We start from the raw sequence: 15,915 nt of genomic DNA, 5'->3' as shown, positions 1-15,915 counted from the left end.
GCTGTTCTTCTGTTTATAACATTTTCTGATTACTCAAGAATTTTTTGTATGTATTCATCTCTACTTAGATATTTATATATTGTTTTGTGGACAGGCATACAGATAAGTGTATACATCTGCAGAGAACTAAATACCTAACTTTCATTATTTGATATATACTTAATAGTAAATATTAAGGGCACAAATGTATGTCACCAAACTGTGATAGTGAATACTAATTTTTTTAAAAAAAGATTTATTCATTCATTTGAAAGAGTTACAGACAGGAAGGGAGAGAGATCTTCCATCTCCTGGTTCACTCCCTAGGTGGCTGCAACAGCCTAGGCTGAACGAGGACAAAGCCAGCAGTCCAGAGCTTCATTTTGTTCTTCCATGTGGGTGGCAGGGACCCAAATACGTGGGCCATCTTCCTGTGCTTTGCCCAGGACAGTAGCAGGGAGCTGGATCAGAAATGGAGCAGCCAGGACATGAACTGAAACCCATATAGAATGCTGTTATTGCAGGCGGTGGCTTTACCCACTATGCCACAGTGCCAGCTCTGTGAATACTTACTTTTGAGAAAAACAGAGAGTAACTTGAAAACCACTCAGGTGGACTCTAGTTATTTATTTGTTGCATTTTTTACCTCTTTATGCCTACTTATTTGGATGACAAGGTTAGTCAATTACCCGTCTCTTGGCATCCAAAGTGTTGTGTGATAGTGATAGGTAAGTTAGATGAATGAGAATGAATTTTTGCTCATATATGATCCATAGTGCAGCAGAAGTGTGCTGCTTCCTTGTTTATACCTATTTCTTCATGCATGTTGCATTTATTGAGTTAGAATTCTGTAACAGACTCTTATGCTAGACACTAAGGATTCAGAGATGTGTAAACCAAATCCCTGCTTTCAGTGAACAGATAGAAGAAGGCTGATACCAGAGAGTTACCATTTCACACGTTAGAGCAGTTCTGCTGGGGGGTGGTAGTGAAGGAGTAGACGCTGTAAGATAAACCTGTGACACGTTGTCACTGAAGTTTTGTACTGTGGTCTTTAGTGTGATGCTCTTTAATTTATAGTGCAGATGGATGTCATCCAGTGCAGTGCAACACGTCACTTGAAATTTGTTCCTGAGGACAGTTCTTTCTGCTGTATCCCTACAGTGTTTTGTTCTAGGAGGGATAGTGTGGCGGTAAGCTTATTGGTATGCAGTGTGATTAGGAAGCCAGAGAAAAAGGAGAATGCTCTCTGGAACAATTTCTTGTATGCTGGCAAATTCTCTTAACAGCTTAGTATGTTCTTGTCATTGTTTGCTGATTTTCTAACATTTTAAAAACATGACTTGCTTTTTTGTTTGTTTATTTTTTTAAAAGCATTAAATCTTGCCATGTGTATTTCTACATAATTCTAATTCATTATCTTATATGCTAAGTGAACTATATACTATTTACTCTTAGTAGACTATAAATTTCTCCATGTTGGGATTCTTACTGTATTGTATTTACATATATATGTTAATACTTTTGTCTTAGAATAAAAATGCAAACAAAAGCATATCTTGTAATAATGTGGCAGTTCTAGCTTTGTCATAGTTAAATGAGGCGAGAATGCTGTTGTTACTAAAGTACTGACTATTTGGCCAACAGATCTTTGAATATCTATTATCTGTCAGGTACTTATTCCAAGTTTTAGGTTCTGTATTATATAAAAACAAATGTTACTGTGATTCTGTCTTCCTCTTTTTTGCTTATTGTGAAATTAACACATCTGAAATGAGACACTAATTAATAACCAGATATGATGGAACATCTGTTGGGATAGGTTTGTTCATCTTTAGCTTCTTAATAAGGTGGGGGATAGGTGGATATAAAAATGTACTTTAATTTATAAAGTTGAAGTAAATTTATAGTAATTTGGATATAGAACAAAAGATGTGATTTCTTTTTAGGAATGATCTTTGTAAATCACACTTGTAATTTCTTAGAAGGTTTTTTATTTTTAGAACTAATATATACTGTACAAACTTTAATTAAAGAAATCTACAAAGAAAACATTTCTTATAATTATATAGCTCAGAGATAAATAGTATTAATATTATAGTGAATTTTTTCAGTTTATTTTAAATATACACATTTAATTTATTTTTTAACAGAAATAGGATTGTATTATATCCACTGTGTTATAGATTATCATTTAATTAGCAGTATTATGATATAGTGACTTTTCTTATATCACTTTGATATATGTCCATGATTTGGTTGAACAGTGTATTTAAATAGTTTTCTGTTTTTAATTGTAGGTTAATTCACAGTTGCAAAAGGTCCAACATCAAAAATGTGCAAGAAAGGAAAATTTCATAGATCATATTACAATTGTGACAATTACTCATAGATTATTTCTGTGGCAAAAATGTTACATATGATTTTTATTGGCTATATGTCATTGCATTGGATTATTGTTTACAAATTTGTTTAGTCTTTTTCCTAATATTTAGGTTGCTTCTATTTTATTTTGCTATTCACAAATAACTCTACATTGATCATCTTCTATATATATATATATATATATATATATTCTTGGGCTAAATTTCTAGCAGTAAACTACACTAAAGGATATGCAAAATCTTAACATTTTTCATGCAACTTGCCTTTAGGAAAGGCTTCATTCTGAGTGGTAAAACTGGTGTTTAATTCAAATATTTAAAAATTATTTTTTATTTATTACTGAGCAAGAGAGAGACACAAAGAAATAGATGAGCTCCCATCTGCCAGTTAACTCTTCAAACATCTGCAGTGGCCAGGGCTGGGCCAGGAGCTTGGGATACCGTCCAAGTCTCCTCGGAGGGTGGCAGGATCCCAATTACTTGCACCATTACCATTGCCTTGCAGGGTCTGCACTGGTAGAAAGTTGGAGTCTGAGCCAGACCCTGGACTTTAACCTAGGCGCTTAGATGTTGGACACAGGCATCTTAACTGCCAAGCTAACCTCCTGCCTACAAACAAACAACCACTATGTCACTGATGAAGTTTATGATTTTCTCAAGAATTAACTAATGTTTCTCTTTTTTTTTACTTGAATAAGCTCTTTATGTATTAAGGATATAAGTACCCTAAGAGCATGGATCTTTTTGTTTAATGAAAGCAGCCATTGCTTTTCTGGTGGTGTAGTGTACTTTTCACATTGAATAAATTTAAAATTTAGTTACTACATCTTTGATAATTTTATATGTAGTGAGATTATTATTCAGATTTACTTTGAAATAACTTTTTACACTGTTCATCTATTAAGTGCCATTGATTGGTGTCTTGTTTGTGATTTGAAAATATGAGTGGAGATTGATTTGTTAGATTATTTAAGTTGAAAATGAGGAATGGAAGACTAGGAGGCATCATTTGTTACCAATTTAATTTTTGTACATTTGAGTAAGCCTGTTTTGTTCTTTTTCCCTGCTAATAGCTACAAGTGTATTCATCAGAGTTTGGAGGACAATAACAGATGTCCCAAGTGTAACTATGTTGTGGACAATATTGACCATCTCTATCCTAATTTCCTGGGTGAGTCTTTGCAATGATTTTTATCTTTTCAAATATCCTATCCTCAAAAGTATGTGCTAGTACTCATTTATTCACGAGACATACCTCAGAGGCCTCCTTCTGCTACTCACCTCTTCTTAGGTTGTAGCGTAGATCCCATACATTGTTAGAACCACATTGTATTGTTTTTCAATTTTGTTAATAAAACATTGACACAACCCTTAGAATCTTATGTAGAAGACAGGACAGGAGCTCCGGAGCACCTTCTGTCTCTACACATTACTGTGCATTCCTCCTGCTTCTGCTTCTGGAGTACGAGTGAAAGGTGGGAGGGGAGAACTCAACGTTAGTGAGTATTGAGGGAGAAGGGGGAGAAGTTGAGTGTGAGGATTCCTGGACGGGAGACGAGAGTCTATGAACTAGGGGATTAGTTGAAAAGTTGGAATTGAGGAAGGAAGACATGGATATAAAATTTTTGATACAAAAATAGTAGTAACTGGAAGAAAGTATGAATAGGGCATCCTTAAGTGTAAATGGTAAATGGTTGGGAGTAATAAGTAGTCAGAGGCTAATTGTCAGTGTCAAAAATATTTCTACAAGTTGAGTAGCCTAACATACGAAAGCTTTAGTCTTTAGTTTTGGGAATGAATAATAAGTCAAACATTAAATGTCAGAAACAAGTAGGCATGAAGTGGGCCACTCTTTTGCAATATGCGATATATATATTTTATAAATATATTCATATATGTTTATATGATATATTAATATATATTTATAATACATATATATTGCAGTATATATATTGAAAAATAATCAAAAAAGGTTAATTCTTCATTCCAAAAAGTAACATGCTCAAAATTAGGTTCTAGTGGCCAGCGCCGCAGCTCACTAGGCTAATCTTCTGCCTGTGACGCCAGCACCCTGGGTTCTGTTCCCTGTTGGGCGCTGGTTCTGTCCCAGTTGCTCCTCTTCCTGTCCAGCTCTCTGCTGTGGCCTGGGAAGGCAGTGGAGGATGGCCCAAGTGCTTGGGCCCTGCACCAGCATGGGAGACCAGGAGGAAGCACCTGGCTCCTGGCTTCAGATCGGCGCAGCACATTGGCCGTGGCGGCCGTTTTGGGGGTGAACCAACAGAAGGAAGACCTTTCTCTCTGTCTCTCTCTCTCTCTCTCTCACTGTCTAACTCTGCCTGTCAAGAAAATATAAAATTTTTTTTTTTTTTTAACAGGCAGAGTGGACAGTGAGAGGGAGAGACAGAGAGAAAGGTCTTCCTTTGCCGTTGGTTCACCCTCCAATGGCCGCCGTGGCCTGCGTGCTGCGGCCGGCGCACCGCGCTGATCTGATGGCAGGAGCCAGGAGCCAGGAGCTTTTCCTGGTCTCCCATGGGGTGCAGGGCCCAAGCACCTGGGCCATCCTCCACTGCACTCCCTGGCCACAGCAGAGAGCTGGCCTGGAAGAGGGGCAACCGGGACAGAATCCGGTGCCCCGACCGGGACTAGAACCCGGTGTGCCGGCGCCACAAGGCGGAGGATTAGCCTAGTGAGCTGCGGCGCCAGCTTAGAACCTAATTTTTAAAAAAATTTTTTATATTTTTTATGGCCGGCTAGTGAGCCACGGCGCCGGCTTAGAACCTAATTTTTAAAAAAATTTTTTATATTTTTTATGGCTGGCGCCGTGGCTCAATAGGCTAATCCTATTAGCCTAGCGGCGCCAGCACACTGGGTTCTAGTCCTGGTTGGGGCGCCGGATTCTGTCCCGGTTGCCCCTCTTCCAGGCCAGCTCTCTGCTGTGGCCTGGGAGTGCAGTGGAAGATGGCCCAAGTGCTTGGGCCCTGCACCCCATGAGAGACCAGGAGAAGCACCTGGCTCCTGCCATCAGATCAGCGCGGTGCGCCGGCCGCAGCACGCAGGCCGCGGCGGCCATTGGAGGGTGAACCAACGGCAAAGGAAGACCTTTCTCTCTGTCTCTCTCTCTCACTGTCCACTCTGCCTGTCAAAAAAAAAAAAAAAATCAGGTTCTAGTGACTAGTAGTATATTGGATTCTGAACTACAAAAACTTCAGTTACAATTCAAGTGGTTTATTTCTGCTCTAAAGTGTCATTCCTTTTTCCTGGATGCTCTTTACTACAATCCAGTATCTTTTCATAAAGGAGAATCACTGGATGCCTTCAGCGCAGTAAGGAGCCCTGAAGGAAATAGTTTGGAGATTTTTTGCTGGAATGATGAGTTCTTCTAAGTAGATAAATTCTTATCAGAAACTTGGAGAAGGAACTTTGGAAAAGAACAAAGAAATGTTGAGTGATAGGACTGGACTTCATGAGTCAGGTTAGGCAAAAGGGAAAGCAGTCTTGCAAAGCAGAATCCTTTGTCCCCTGAACTTGCAATATAGATTGGGATCTGGGATCATTCTTTTCTCTGTTGTCATAGCACTGGAAAATTACTTGGAGTAGCCAAGTACAGAAAGGAATCTAATGTTCTGAAGATTTTGGTACTGACTTCATTTTTTAGGCAACATTCCTTAAGGACTCCACAAGTTTGAAATTCTGGTATTTAAGTTTCTTAATGATGAGAGGAGTACTGTGTGTATACTGATATGGAAAGAATATATAAACATAGTGCTATTTAGGTTGGGAAGTGATTCCCTACATCATATATATTCTCAAATATATGTGTCCAGTGAACAGTGGCCACAGGTACTGAATTTTTAAGCTAGATATTATCTTGGTGGTGATGATCCAGTTTCAGTGTTCTCTATTTATGAATAAAAGAATTAGTTTTAGGAAATTGGAGTTTTTTTAAATGTCGATGTGGAAATAGTATTTCATCCTGATGTATATGTCTCTGTTTTTCTGTCCATCACCACTTCCAGCTTATCTTCTATACAGTGATGGACAAATCCTTCAGTTCCTGTATTACATGATAGAGACTGTCTCCTCATGCACTTAGAAGAATGTCTGAGATCTGTTATCTGTATGTTCCTGACAGTGGAGTACTACTTGTGTTATCCTATACTGAAACAGTTTTTCCCAGCTATTTATTTCTGTTGCTTCAGTTTGAGTTTATTGTACAATTTGGATAATCCCTGGAGTTATTAGTTAAGAGCACTATAAAGTGATTTTCAGATTTCCTCTTGAATATGGTTAGGCAACTACACAAGTGCTGTACTATTCTGAGGAATTGTAGATAGTGTCGCACTTTTTTATTGATTGGTTCAGTCTCTTCACTTTTAATGCTCTACAGCTACTGAAGTCAGAGAGGGCTGGGCCACGCAATTTCTATATTATTGCTCTTTAAACCTTTTGCTTTGTGTAACCTACACAAGAATTCTGAAGAATGATGTACTTCCTCACAAATTTTTAAGTTAGCATTCAAAATTTTTCTTTTTCTTTTTTTTTTCTTTTGAGTGAGAGGTGGGAGGGAGGAAAGGAAGAAGGGAGAGATAATATATAACTGTATTATAAATATAATTATTTCAAATAGTATTGATACACCATTGGCACAACTAACCAAAAAAAAAAAAAAAAGAGGAGGAAAAGACTCAGATCAATAAAATCAGAGATGAAAAAGGAAATGTAACAACAGATACCACAGAAATAAAAAGAATTATCAGAAATTAATACATGCCAACATACAGAAATTACTGTATGCCAACAAATTAGGAAACCTAGAAGAAATGAATAGATTCCTAGAAACATACTATCTACGAAAATTGAGTCATGTGATATAGAAAATCTAAACAGACGAATAACCAAGAGGGAAATTCAATCAATGATAGAGAACCTTGCAACAAAGAAAAGCCTAGGACCAGATGGCTTCACTGCTGAATTCTACCAGACATTTAAAGAGGAACTGATTCCAATTCTTTTCAAGCTACTCAAAACAATTGAAAGGAGGGAATCCTCCCAAACTCCTTTTATGAAGCCTTCCTCAACTTAATACCTAAACCTGAAAAAGATACATCAGAGAAAGAGAACTATATAACAATATCCCTGATGAACATAGATGCAAAAATCTTCAATAAAATATTAATTCATCAAATCCAACAACATATCAGAAAGATCATTCACCCGGACCAAGTGGGATTTATCCCAGGTATGCAGAGATGGTTCAGCATTTGCAAATCAATTAATGTGATACATCACATTAACAAATTGAAGAACAAAAACCATTTGATTATCTCAGTATATGCAGCAATGCATTTGATAAAATGCAACATCTTTTCATGATGAAAACTTTAAGCAAAATGGGTATAGAAGGAACATTCCTCAACACAATCAAGGCAATGTATGACAAACCCATGGCCAACATCCTATTGAATGGGGAAAACCTGGAAGCATTCCCACTGAGATCTGGAACCAAAGATGCCCACTGTCACCATTGCTATTTAATACAGTCCTGGAACTTCTATCTGTTTTTAAAATGTATTCAGTATAATCTGAATACCGAAGTGATTTTTTACTTAACATTATTGATTGAGAATACATAAATAAGCTTTTTACTTACTGAGAAAGTTTTATTCATTCCTTTTCTCTGTGAAGTTCTACTTAAGTTCTGTATCGTGTAATTTTATTCTTATTTAATATGTTTTCATGCCTGCAGTGCTTTCTGGTAACAAAAATACATAAGTAGAAATCACAGTGTTAACAATTTTCTTGGAATTTTTATTAAATGTTAAAAGATCTTACATAGTTTTCTGGGTTATTTATAATTGTATAATTGATCTGAGAAGCATTACAAATTTTGTTAAGTATTCGACGTGCATTTATAGAGAATGTGCCACTTACTGAGGTGCATGTTGACTTCTCCAGTTCATTCAAGTGCCATTGATAATTACTGCTAGGAGAATGCTTCAGTTTCATTTGTGTTCTTTTTATTTTTAAACATACAAGTCTTGAGAAACCTGTTACCAAAATGCATTGAGAGGCAAAAAGAGGGAGTGAGCTACTCTTAGCAGATACAAATTGTAAGGAAGTTTTGGGGGATTTAAGGAGTTTTGTTAAATGGAACATCACTCAATTTTTTAACCTCTTTTTGAATTAGGTGCTAAAAAACGCTTAGGTGATTTATTTCCGAAAAATTTTTATACCCTGTTAGTTAACAAGTCAGGCCCTTTCTTCAACTTTGATGAAAGAGTTGCAAGTGAAACATTCAAGACGGACTTAGTTCTTTTCGTCATTTGAGTCATACAGTTTGTCATAGACACACATTTTTCCTCTCCCACCTAACCACTACATTGCAATCCCTCCTGTGCACTACTTCCCTGCCCTGTATCTCTTCTACCTTCTACAGCAGTTTTCTTTCACTCCTCCCTGGCTTTCTCAGAGCACATTCTGTTTTAGCTCTTTTCCATCTCCATTGGTTTTGAGAGCTTGCCTTCTCTGTCCTGACCCTAAAAGGTTCATTCAGGTAGGGTGGAAAGCTCCTTCTCCAACACAGACACACACATACACACACACACACACACACACACACTTAACACTTGAAGGTAGTCCTGTCTAAATTTGCTCTTCATAAAGCTCTCCTCATCTCCCTCAAACTCCATATCTCTCTGTTTAGCTAGTTCTTTCCTTAGCTTTCTCTGCCTATATTTGAAATTTATAAAATGAATTTTCTCATCTCTCTGATGAATGATGCATTTACTCATTAATGTAGAGGACACAGCAATGCAAACTTTTTAAAAAAGTAACTTATGTTAAATGCTTACTATAGGGGCCACGCTGTGGTGTAGTGGGTAAAGCCACTGCCTGCAGTGCCGGCATCCCATAGGTGTGCTGGTTAAGTCCCGGCTGCTCCACTTCCATTCCAGCTCTCTGCTATGGCCTGGGAAAGCAGTAGAAGATGGCTCAAGTCCTTGGACTTCTGCACCTGCTTGGGCAACCTGAAGAAGCTCCTGGCTCCTGGCTTTGGATTGGTGCAGCTCTGGCTTTGGCGGCCAGTTAGGGGAGTGAACCAGTGGATGGAAGACCTCTTTCTCTCCTCTCTCCCTCTGCCTTTCCTTCTCTCTCTAACTTTGACTTTCAAATAAAATAAATCTTTAAAAAAAAATCCTTACTATCACCAGACACCATCCCTTTTTTGGCTAAACATTTTTTTTTTTTTTTTTTTTTTTTTAATTTGAAAGGCAGAGTGACAGAGAGGGAAAGGCAGAGAGAGAAAAAGATCTTCCATCTGCTGGTTCACTCCCAAAATGGCTGCAGTGGCCACGACTGGGCCATGCTGAAGCCAAGAGCCTGGAACTCCATCTAGGTCTCCCACGTGGGTGCAGGGTCCCAAGCACTTGGATCATCTGCTGTTGCTTTCCCAGGTGCATTAGCTGGGAGCTGGATCAGAATTAAAGCAGCTGGGGCTTGAACTGGCACTGCAGTATTGGATGCCAGTACACCATCTTTAGTGCTTTCTGTACTTGAACTCATTTAATCTTCATAGCAGGAGGAAGATAGGTACTGCTCTTACCCTGATTCTTCAGGTGAAGAAACTAAGGCATTCACAGTTTGAGCTTGTGTAAAGTTCCATAGGTAGTAAGTAAGTGGTAGAATTGGAATCTCTTTTTAGGCAGTCTGGCTTGAGTCTATGCTTTTACTGTGCCATCTGCCACTAAAAAGTTGCTAGATTGCTAGAATGGAGGCATTAGCTGTAGAAATATATTTTTCTTAGTACTAATGTTCCTAGTGCTATAGATATTAGAAAGCTTCTCTATATACTTAAATCAACAAAATCCTTCAAATTTAAATCTCATTTCTGAGAACTGATCGTGGTTTCACGTTAATGCTTACCTTGATTAGAATTATGAAAATGTTAGCTAAAAGTGGCATGTCAGATTAGAAATCCAAGAACATGTCATCAAGCTTTAATTCATTCAGCAAACACGAGGTGCCTACTATGTACAGGAACTATACATTGGTGAGTAAGACTGGAATTGAGTAATTCAGTGCTTTAATCTATATATAAATAGAGTAAATATTTATTATAAATATGCATTAGTAGGCCAGTTGGTGTCTTATGCTCATTGCTTTTTTCCCTTAAGATTTATTTATTTATTTGAAAGGCAGGGTTAGAGCAAGAGAGGGAGACACAGAAGGAGAGAAAGATCTTCCATCCACTGGTTTACTCTCCAAATTGCTGAACAGCCAGAGCTGGGCTGGTCCAAACTGAGTAGCCAGGAGCTTCTTTTGGGTCTCCCACATCAGTGAGGGGGTGGGGTCCCAAGGACTTGGGCCATCCTCTGCTGCTTTCCCAGGTACATTAACAGGAAGCAATTGCATTAATCCAATTGTAACTGGATTACAATTGGAGTGGCCAGGACTTGAACCATCATCCATATTGGGTGCCAGCACTGAGGTGACAGATTAACACACTGCCACAGTGCTGCCTCTGCTCACTGCCTTTTTTTTTTTTTTTTTGGACAGGCAGAGTGGACAGTGAGAGAGAGACAGAGAGAAAGGTCTTCCTTTGCCGTTGATTCACCCTCCAATGGCCGCTGCGGCTGCTGCGCTGCGGCCGGAGCACCACGCTGATCCGATGGCAGGAGCCAGGTGCTTTTCCTGGTCTTCCATGCGGGTGCAGGGCCCAAGGACTTGGGCCATCCTCCACTGCCTTCCTGGGCTACAGCAGAGAGGTGGCCTGGAAGAGGGGCAACTGGGACAGAATCCGGTGCCCCGACCGAGACTAGAACCCAGTGTGCTGGCGCCGAAGGCAGAGGATTAGCCTAGTGAGCCGCGGCGCCGTCCCAAATAAATCAATCTTAAAATAAGTAAGGTGGTTCTAGGCAGTTCTGGATATCACTCCTTTAGAAAGGGAAAATATTTATTTCCCTTATCCTTATCTTTTTGAAAGACAACCTACCTCTTGGTCTTATACTTCCCCGCATCAGTCTCTGTTAAGGATATGAAAGAATAGGTTGGTTTGGGTTAGTCAAGAATCATATAGTGGAGCTGGGACGGATTTAGTCTCTCTCAAAGTTGTATGGCAGTCTAACAGAAAAAAATCGTGTTATCAAGGAAAAGAGTAAGGTGGTTTTTGGATAGATAAATGATAGGTCATCAGTGGTATTTATAGAAAAGTTAAAAACAAAAATTTTTAGAGCTTATAGCCATACCTGTTACTATGTGGTTCATTGGGTAGTCTCATGCAGTGAACAGTTGTCTGTCTCAAGTACCAAGTGTCATCCCTGAAAGGCTTGTGAGAGAAACTGTATATTCAAAAGAATTCTCATTTAATAGTCGTTGTGCTTACAGCAGCTGTACTATAACTTTCTCATTTGAAATAAAGCCTTTTATGTTTTAATTTGGGAATTGTATAGAGTTAAAATAGAATCCACCTGAGCAGAATCATTAGCTGACATATTTGGCAAAAACATAAGTTATATATCTTTTATTTTGTCTCTTTTCAGTGAATGAGCTCATTCTGAAACAGAAGCAAAGATTTGAGGAAAAGAGGTTCAAATTGGACCACTCAGTGAGTAGTACCGTATGTTTCAACTCTTATTACTATTTTTAATATATTTTATTTTGTTTTTATATTGCTTTAATATCAATTAGATGTTAAATTTTAGTATATGATTGAATTTTCATAAAAGACATTTGTTTAGGATTTTCTGTTCAAAAACATAACTTTCTTAACTGCATTGTCTATGTTACTTTGATAGAGTAAAGTAGACCTTTGTCATGAGACAGAGTTGGCCTGATATTTGAAGCATTATACAGCAAGAGAAATAAATACAGGAGAGATACTTTGAAACAATTGTTGCTAGATTTTCAGTATAAAAGGAGTAGACCCAAATTACTGAGATAAGTGAGCTTACATTAATACCTGCAAAGGCAAAGTTGAAAATATGACCAAAGAAGATCCAGTCACTTATTTTGAAGGGAAATTACACCGTCAGAGATTTTAGCTTAACATCTGTCATTTACATGTCTTTCAAACTGTTGTCTAGGCTAATGTAGGGGAAAAATAGTATTTAAATTATAATTAGATGGCAGTGGGAATCAATAATTGGGAAAGAGAAGTAAGAATTTGTTTGATACATTTGTAATAAGCGTGTTAGAAAGTAGAGTAGCAATTTAACATTTGTGTTATCTTTAAAATAACCTTAGGAAGTTACGTGTTCCTTCTTTTTTTGTTTTTATTTTTAGAATGGCCACAGGTGGCAAATATTTCAAGATTTGTTGGGAACTGACCAAGATAACCTTGATTTGGCCAATGTCAACCTCATGTTGGAGTTATTAGCACAAAAAAAGAAACAATTGGAAGCAGTAAGTGGTAGCCGAATTTAAAAATAATTTTGTTTTAAATGGTGATGCTTATTGCAGTATAAAAGATCTAGAAATGTTTAAAAGTAATATGGTAATGTGACTGATCTATCCATTTTACTTGGCTAGGAGCATCTGCAAAATACTGCTTCAAACAGAGTCTCCCATTTCAAGTTAAGGAAAGAACAAATTCCTTACATATAACATTTGCAGTGATCAGTTTGCATTAGCAAAAACTGAGTGTTAAATATCATGAGAAAGTAAATTTTAATTTTAATAGCTGTTATATTGGTCATTTTTCTTCTAGTGAGTAAATCTTTGTTGCCATGTCAGCCTCTCTTCACGTATAAGGTTTGGGGGAGATTATCTTTAAGTTTATAAAATCTTTGCATCACATCAGTGGTCTGTGAATTATCTAAGCACTTACAGAGATGTTTCTAGGTAACTATATCCTATTTCATTTAATGAAATGAAAATAGATGTAAAATTGCATTTTGTCATGTAAATGTAAAAAATAGAAAATGTGAAATTGAAAGTGAATTTATTAGGAATTGACTGATCTGTTAATAAGCAATATATACCTTAGCATAAGCAGTATACACCCAGACCTAGCTTAAACAGAAAGGGAGTATTTGTTGAGAAAGGAAAGAAGTGAGTAGCTCACATACACAAAAAGGAAGAGCTGAACAATAATACTTTGAGAAGATTAGAACTTTGGCTTCTCTGGAGGAGAAGCAGACGGGATCAGGAACTTGAATATTGTTGAAACTCTTTGTTTTGTGCCCCTTTCTGCCTGTTGGGACAGCTCTGATTTTTCTCCTATCATAGAATTTTTTTTATCACATGATAGATGAGGTGGTCATCTGGATCTCTTCATTTGTATTTATTTTTTCTGATGAAAGTTCTGCCCATTGAGGCCATTTGGGGAGTGAACCATCAGATGGAAGGTCTCTCTCTCAGTCTGTCCTTCTGTTTCTGTAAATTTGCCCTTAAAATAAAAAATAAATCTTTAAGAAGAATGTTAATTTACAGAATATCATTAACTTAGCCTGGATCTGCATCTCACTGAATACAGTACAATATTCTATTGGGAGAAAGGACTGTGAGAGGTTGAAGCATCTAGAATGAGTGTCTCTAATGGTGTGTCTTTTTGGGTAGTGAATTTGGAGGAATTTCTCCTAGTGGCTTTTTTTTTAATATATTTTTTTATTTATTTGAAAGTCAAGAGTTAGAGAATGTAGAGACACTTCCCATATAGCTGCCAACAGCCAGAATTGGGTCAGGCCAAAGCCAGGAGCTAAGAGTTTCATTTGGGTCTCCCACATGGGAGGGCTCTCTTCTGCTGCCTTTAAGGCCACCAGCAGGAGCTGGATCAGAAGTGGAACAGCCAAGACAGGAACCTGATGCCAGCAGTGCTTCCAGTGGCTTTTACCTGCTATGCCACAGTTGTGGCCTCATTCTCCCATTGATTTTCTCCTATCATCTGCTGTGTGGCAGGTGTTGTCTGAGCCTGTGAACAACACAGGGTTCTGCTGTGTATATGTGTTTGTGGATATAGAGTTAAACCAAGTCAACTAATATGTTCATATACTGAGATGTGATATATATGTGCATTTTTAATTTTATCTGAAAATCAGAATTAGAGAGAGAGAATCTTCTACCACTGGTTCACTCCCAAAATGACTGCAACTGCTGGGTCTGGGCCAGGCTGAAGTCAGGAATCTGGAACTCGGTCTAGGTCTCCAACATGCGTGCATGGGCCCAAGCACTTGAGCCATCTTAGGTTGCTTTCCCATGCTTATTAACAGGAAGCTGAATTAGAAGTGGAGCAATCAGGACTGAAACTAGCGCCCATAAGGGATGCTGGCATTGCAGGCGATGACTTAACCCACTGTGCCACAAGGCCAGCCCCTAGAGGCTTTATGATAAACAGGTTACTTTACTCAATTTTGAACTATGAAACTGACAAAAAAGGAAGAGGTAGGGATAGAAGAGAGAAGTGAGATACAGAAGTAGCAGCTGACAGTATTCCACAGCATAGTGGGGTAACCGTAGTTTGTATGCTGTATGCAGAACTGGAAGAGAGGCACAAACACAAAAAATTATAAGCAATGGAAAAACTAGTTGCCTGGTTTGATGGATTTATGCTGTATATGTGTGCTGAAATATTTCACTGTACCCCATAAAGAGGTTAAGATTACATGTTAGTCGATAGTTTCTTAGTATGCAAAATTGGAGGATCTTCAGAAAGTTCATGAGAAACAAATACTGTGCATAGATTTCAGTGGTTTCTTTTAACAGAAAGCAAATTTACTTTCTAATTCCATTTTCACTGACTTTTTGAAGTGTTCCTTGTGGTTACATATGCATGACAGGTGGTCATGTTGATTGAAAATGCATTTAATCTTTCACTGAATTTTTCACAAACTTTTTGCAGAGCCCCTTCTCTCCTATTAGGAGTGGAATTGTTGGCCACAGGGTGACCTGATTAAATACTAGCTGTTGACAGATTGCTTCTTTTGTTAGATACTTACAACTTCTGTGGGTTTACACAATCTAATCAGTTAGTATTTTCTCCTTTTTCGTGTCTACCAGTCTCATAGGTATGCAGTGCTGTTTTGTGTGTGTGTGTGTGTGTTTAATATTTCTTTGATTATTAGCAAAACCAAGAATTTCAGTTGTTTAGCTGTCTTGGGTTATTTTTTGATAAATTACCTATTCATATCCTGTTTTTTTTCCTATTGTATCATATTTTTGTTACTTATTTCAAAGTATGTGTTTCTGTGTTTGCCTGGTGGCTGTTACTACCTTATCAAACGTTTATTTTGGTAATTGACTTCTAGTTGAATTGGACAGTAGTTGGAGAACATAATTTACATGATTTTATATAATTCCAGTTTATTTACTTTGTTGGCTTATCAGCCTAAATTTTTATTTTAGTGATTGCTTTTGAGTTTTTAATTGTTGCTACATTCTGTCTTCAAATAATATACTACCAAATCTATCTTATTAGGAAACTTCTAATAGTAAATGTTAATTTTTCTCTCCTGGGCATTGTACTATTTTTGAGTACATTTTACTTATACAAATGTTCTGAACTTCATAGTGCATAATTATTAATTGTAGTTTAAACAATAATGCTTTATAGGGACTTTTG

The 15,915-nt window shown here is 37.6% G+C and overlaps 1 protein-coding gene across 6 annotated transcripts in view; it reads left to right on the top strand.

The window, feature by feature from the left end:
• The window catches only part of COP1 (COP1 E3 ubiquitin ligase), a 209,089-nt gene that overhangs the window by 25,938 nt on the left and 167,236 nt on the right, over positions 1–15,915 (top strand). For 5 of the 6 annotated variants that reach the window (XR_011390253.1, XM_051856981.2, XM_051856982.2 and 2 more), the window contains exons 3-5: positions 3,437–3,534; positions 11,900–11,976; positions 12,642–12,761. Coding sequence is in view for 5 of the 6 variants with exons in the window: in XM_051856981.2 (XP_051712941.1) it covers positions 3,437–3,534; positions 11,900–11,976; positions 12,642–12,761 (295 nt within the window). In the remaining variant the exon portion in view is untranslated. The remainder of the gene's footprint in view (positions 1–3,436; positions 3,535–11,899; positions 11,977–12,641; positions 12,762–15,915) is intronic. The other variant, XM_051856979.2, reaches the window with a different exon arrangement.

This window comes from Oryctolagus cuniculus, chromosome 7 (genome assembly GCF_964237555.1).
Source record: "Oryctolagus cuniculus chromosome 7, mOryCun1.1, whole genome shotgun sequence".
NCBI lineage: Eukaryota > Metazoa > Chordata > Mammalia > Lagomorpha > Leporidae > Oryctolagus > Oryctolagus cuniculus.
This window is presented reverse-complemented; position numbering and strand designations above follow the sequence as displayed.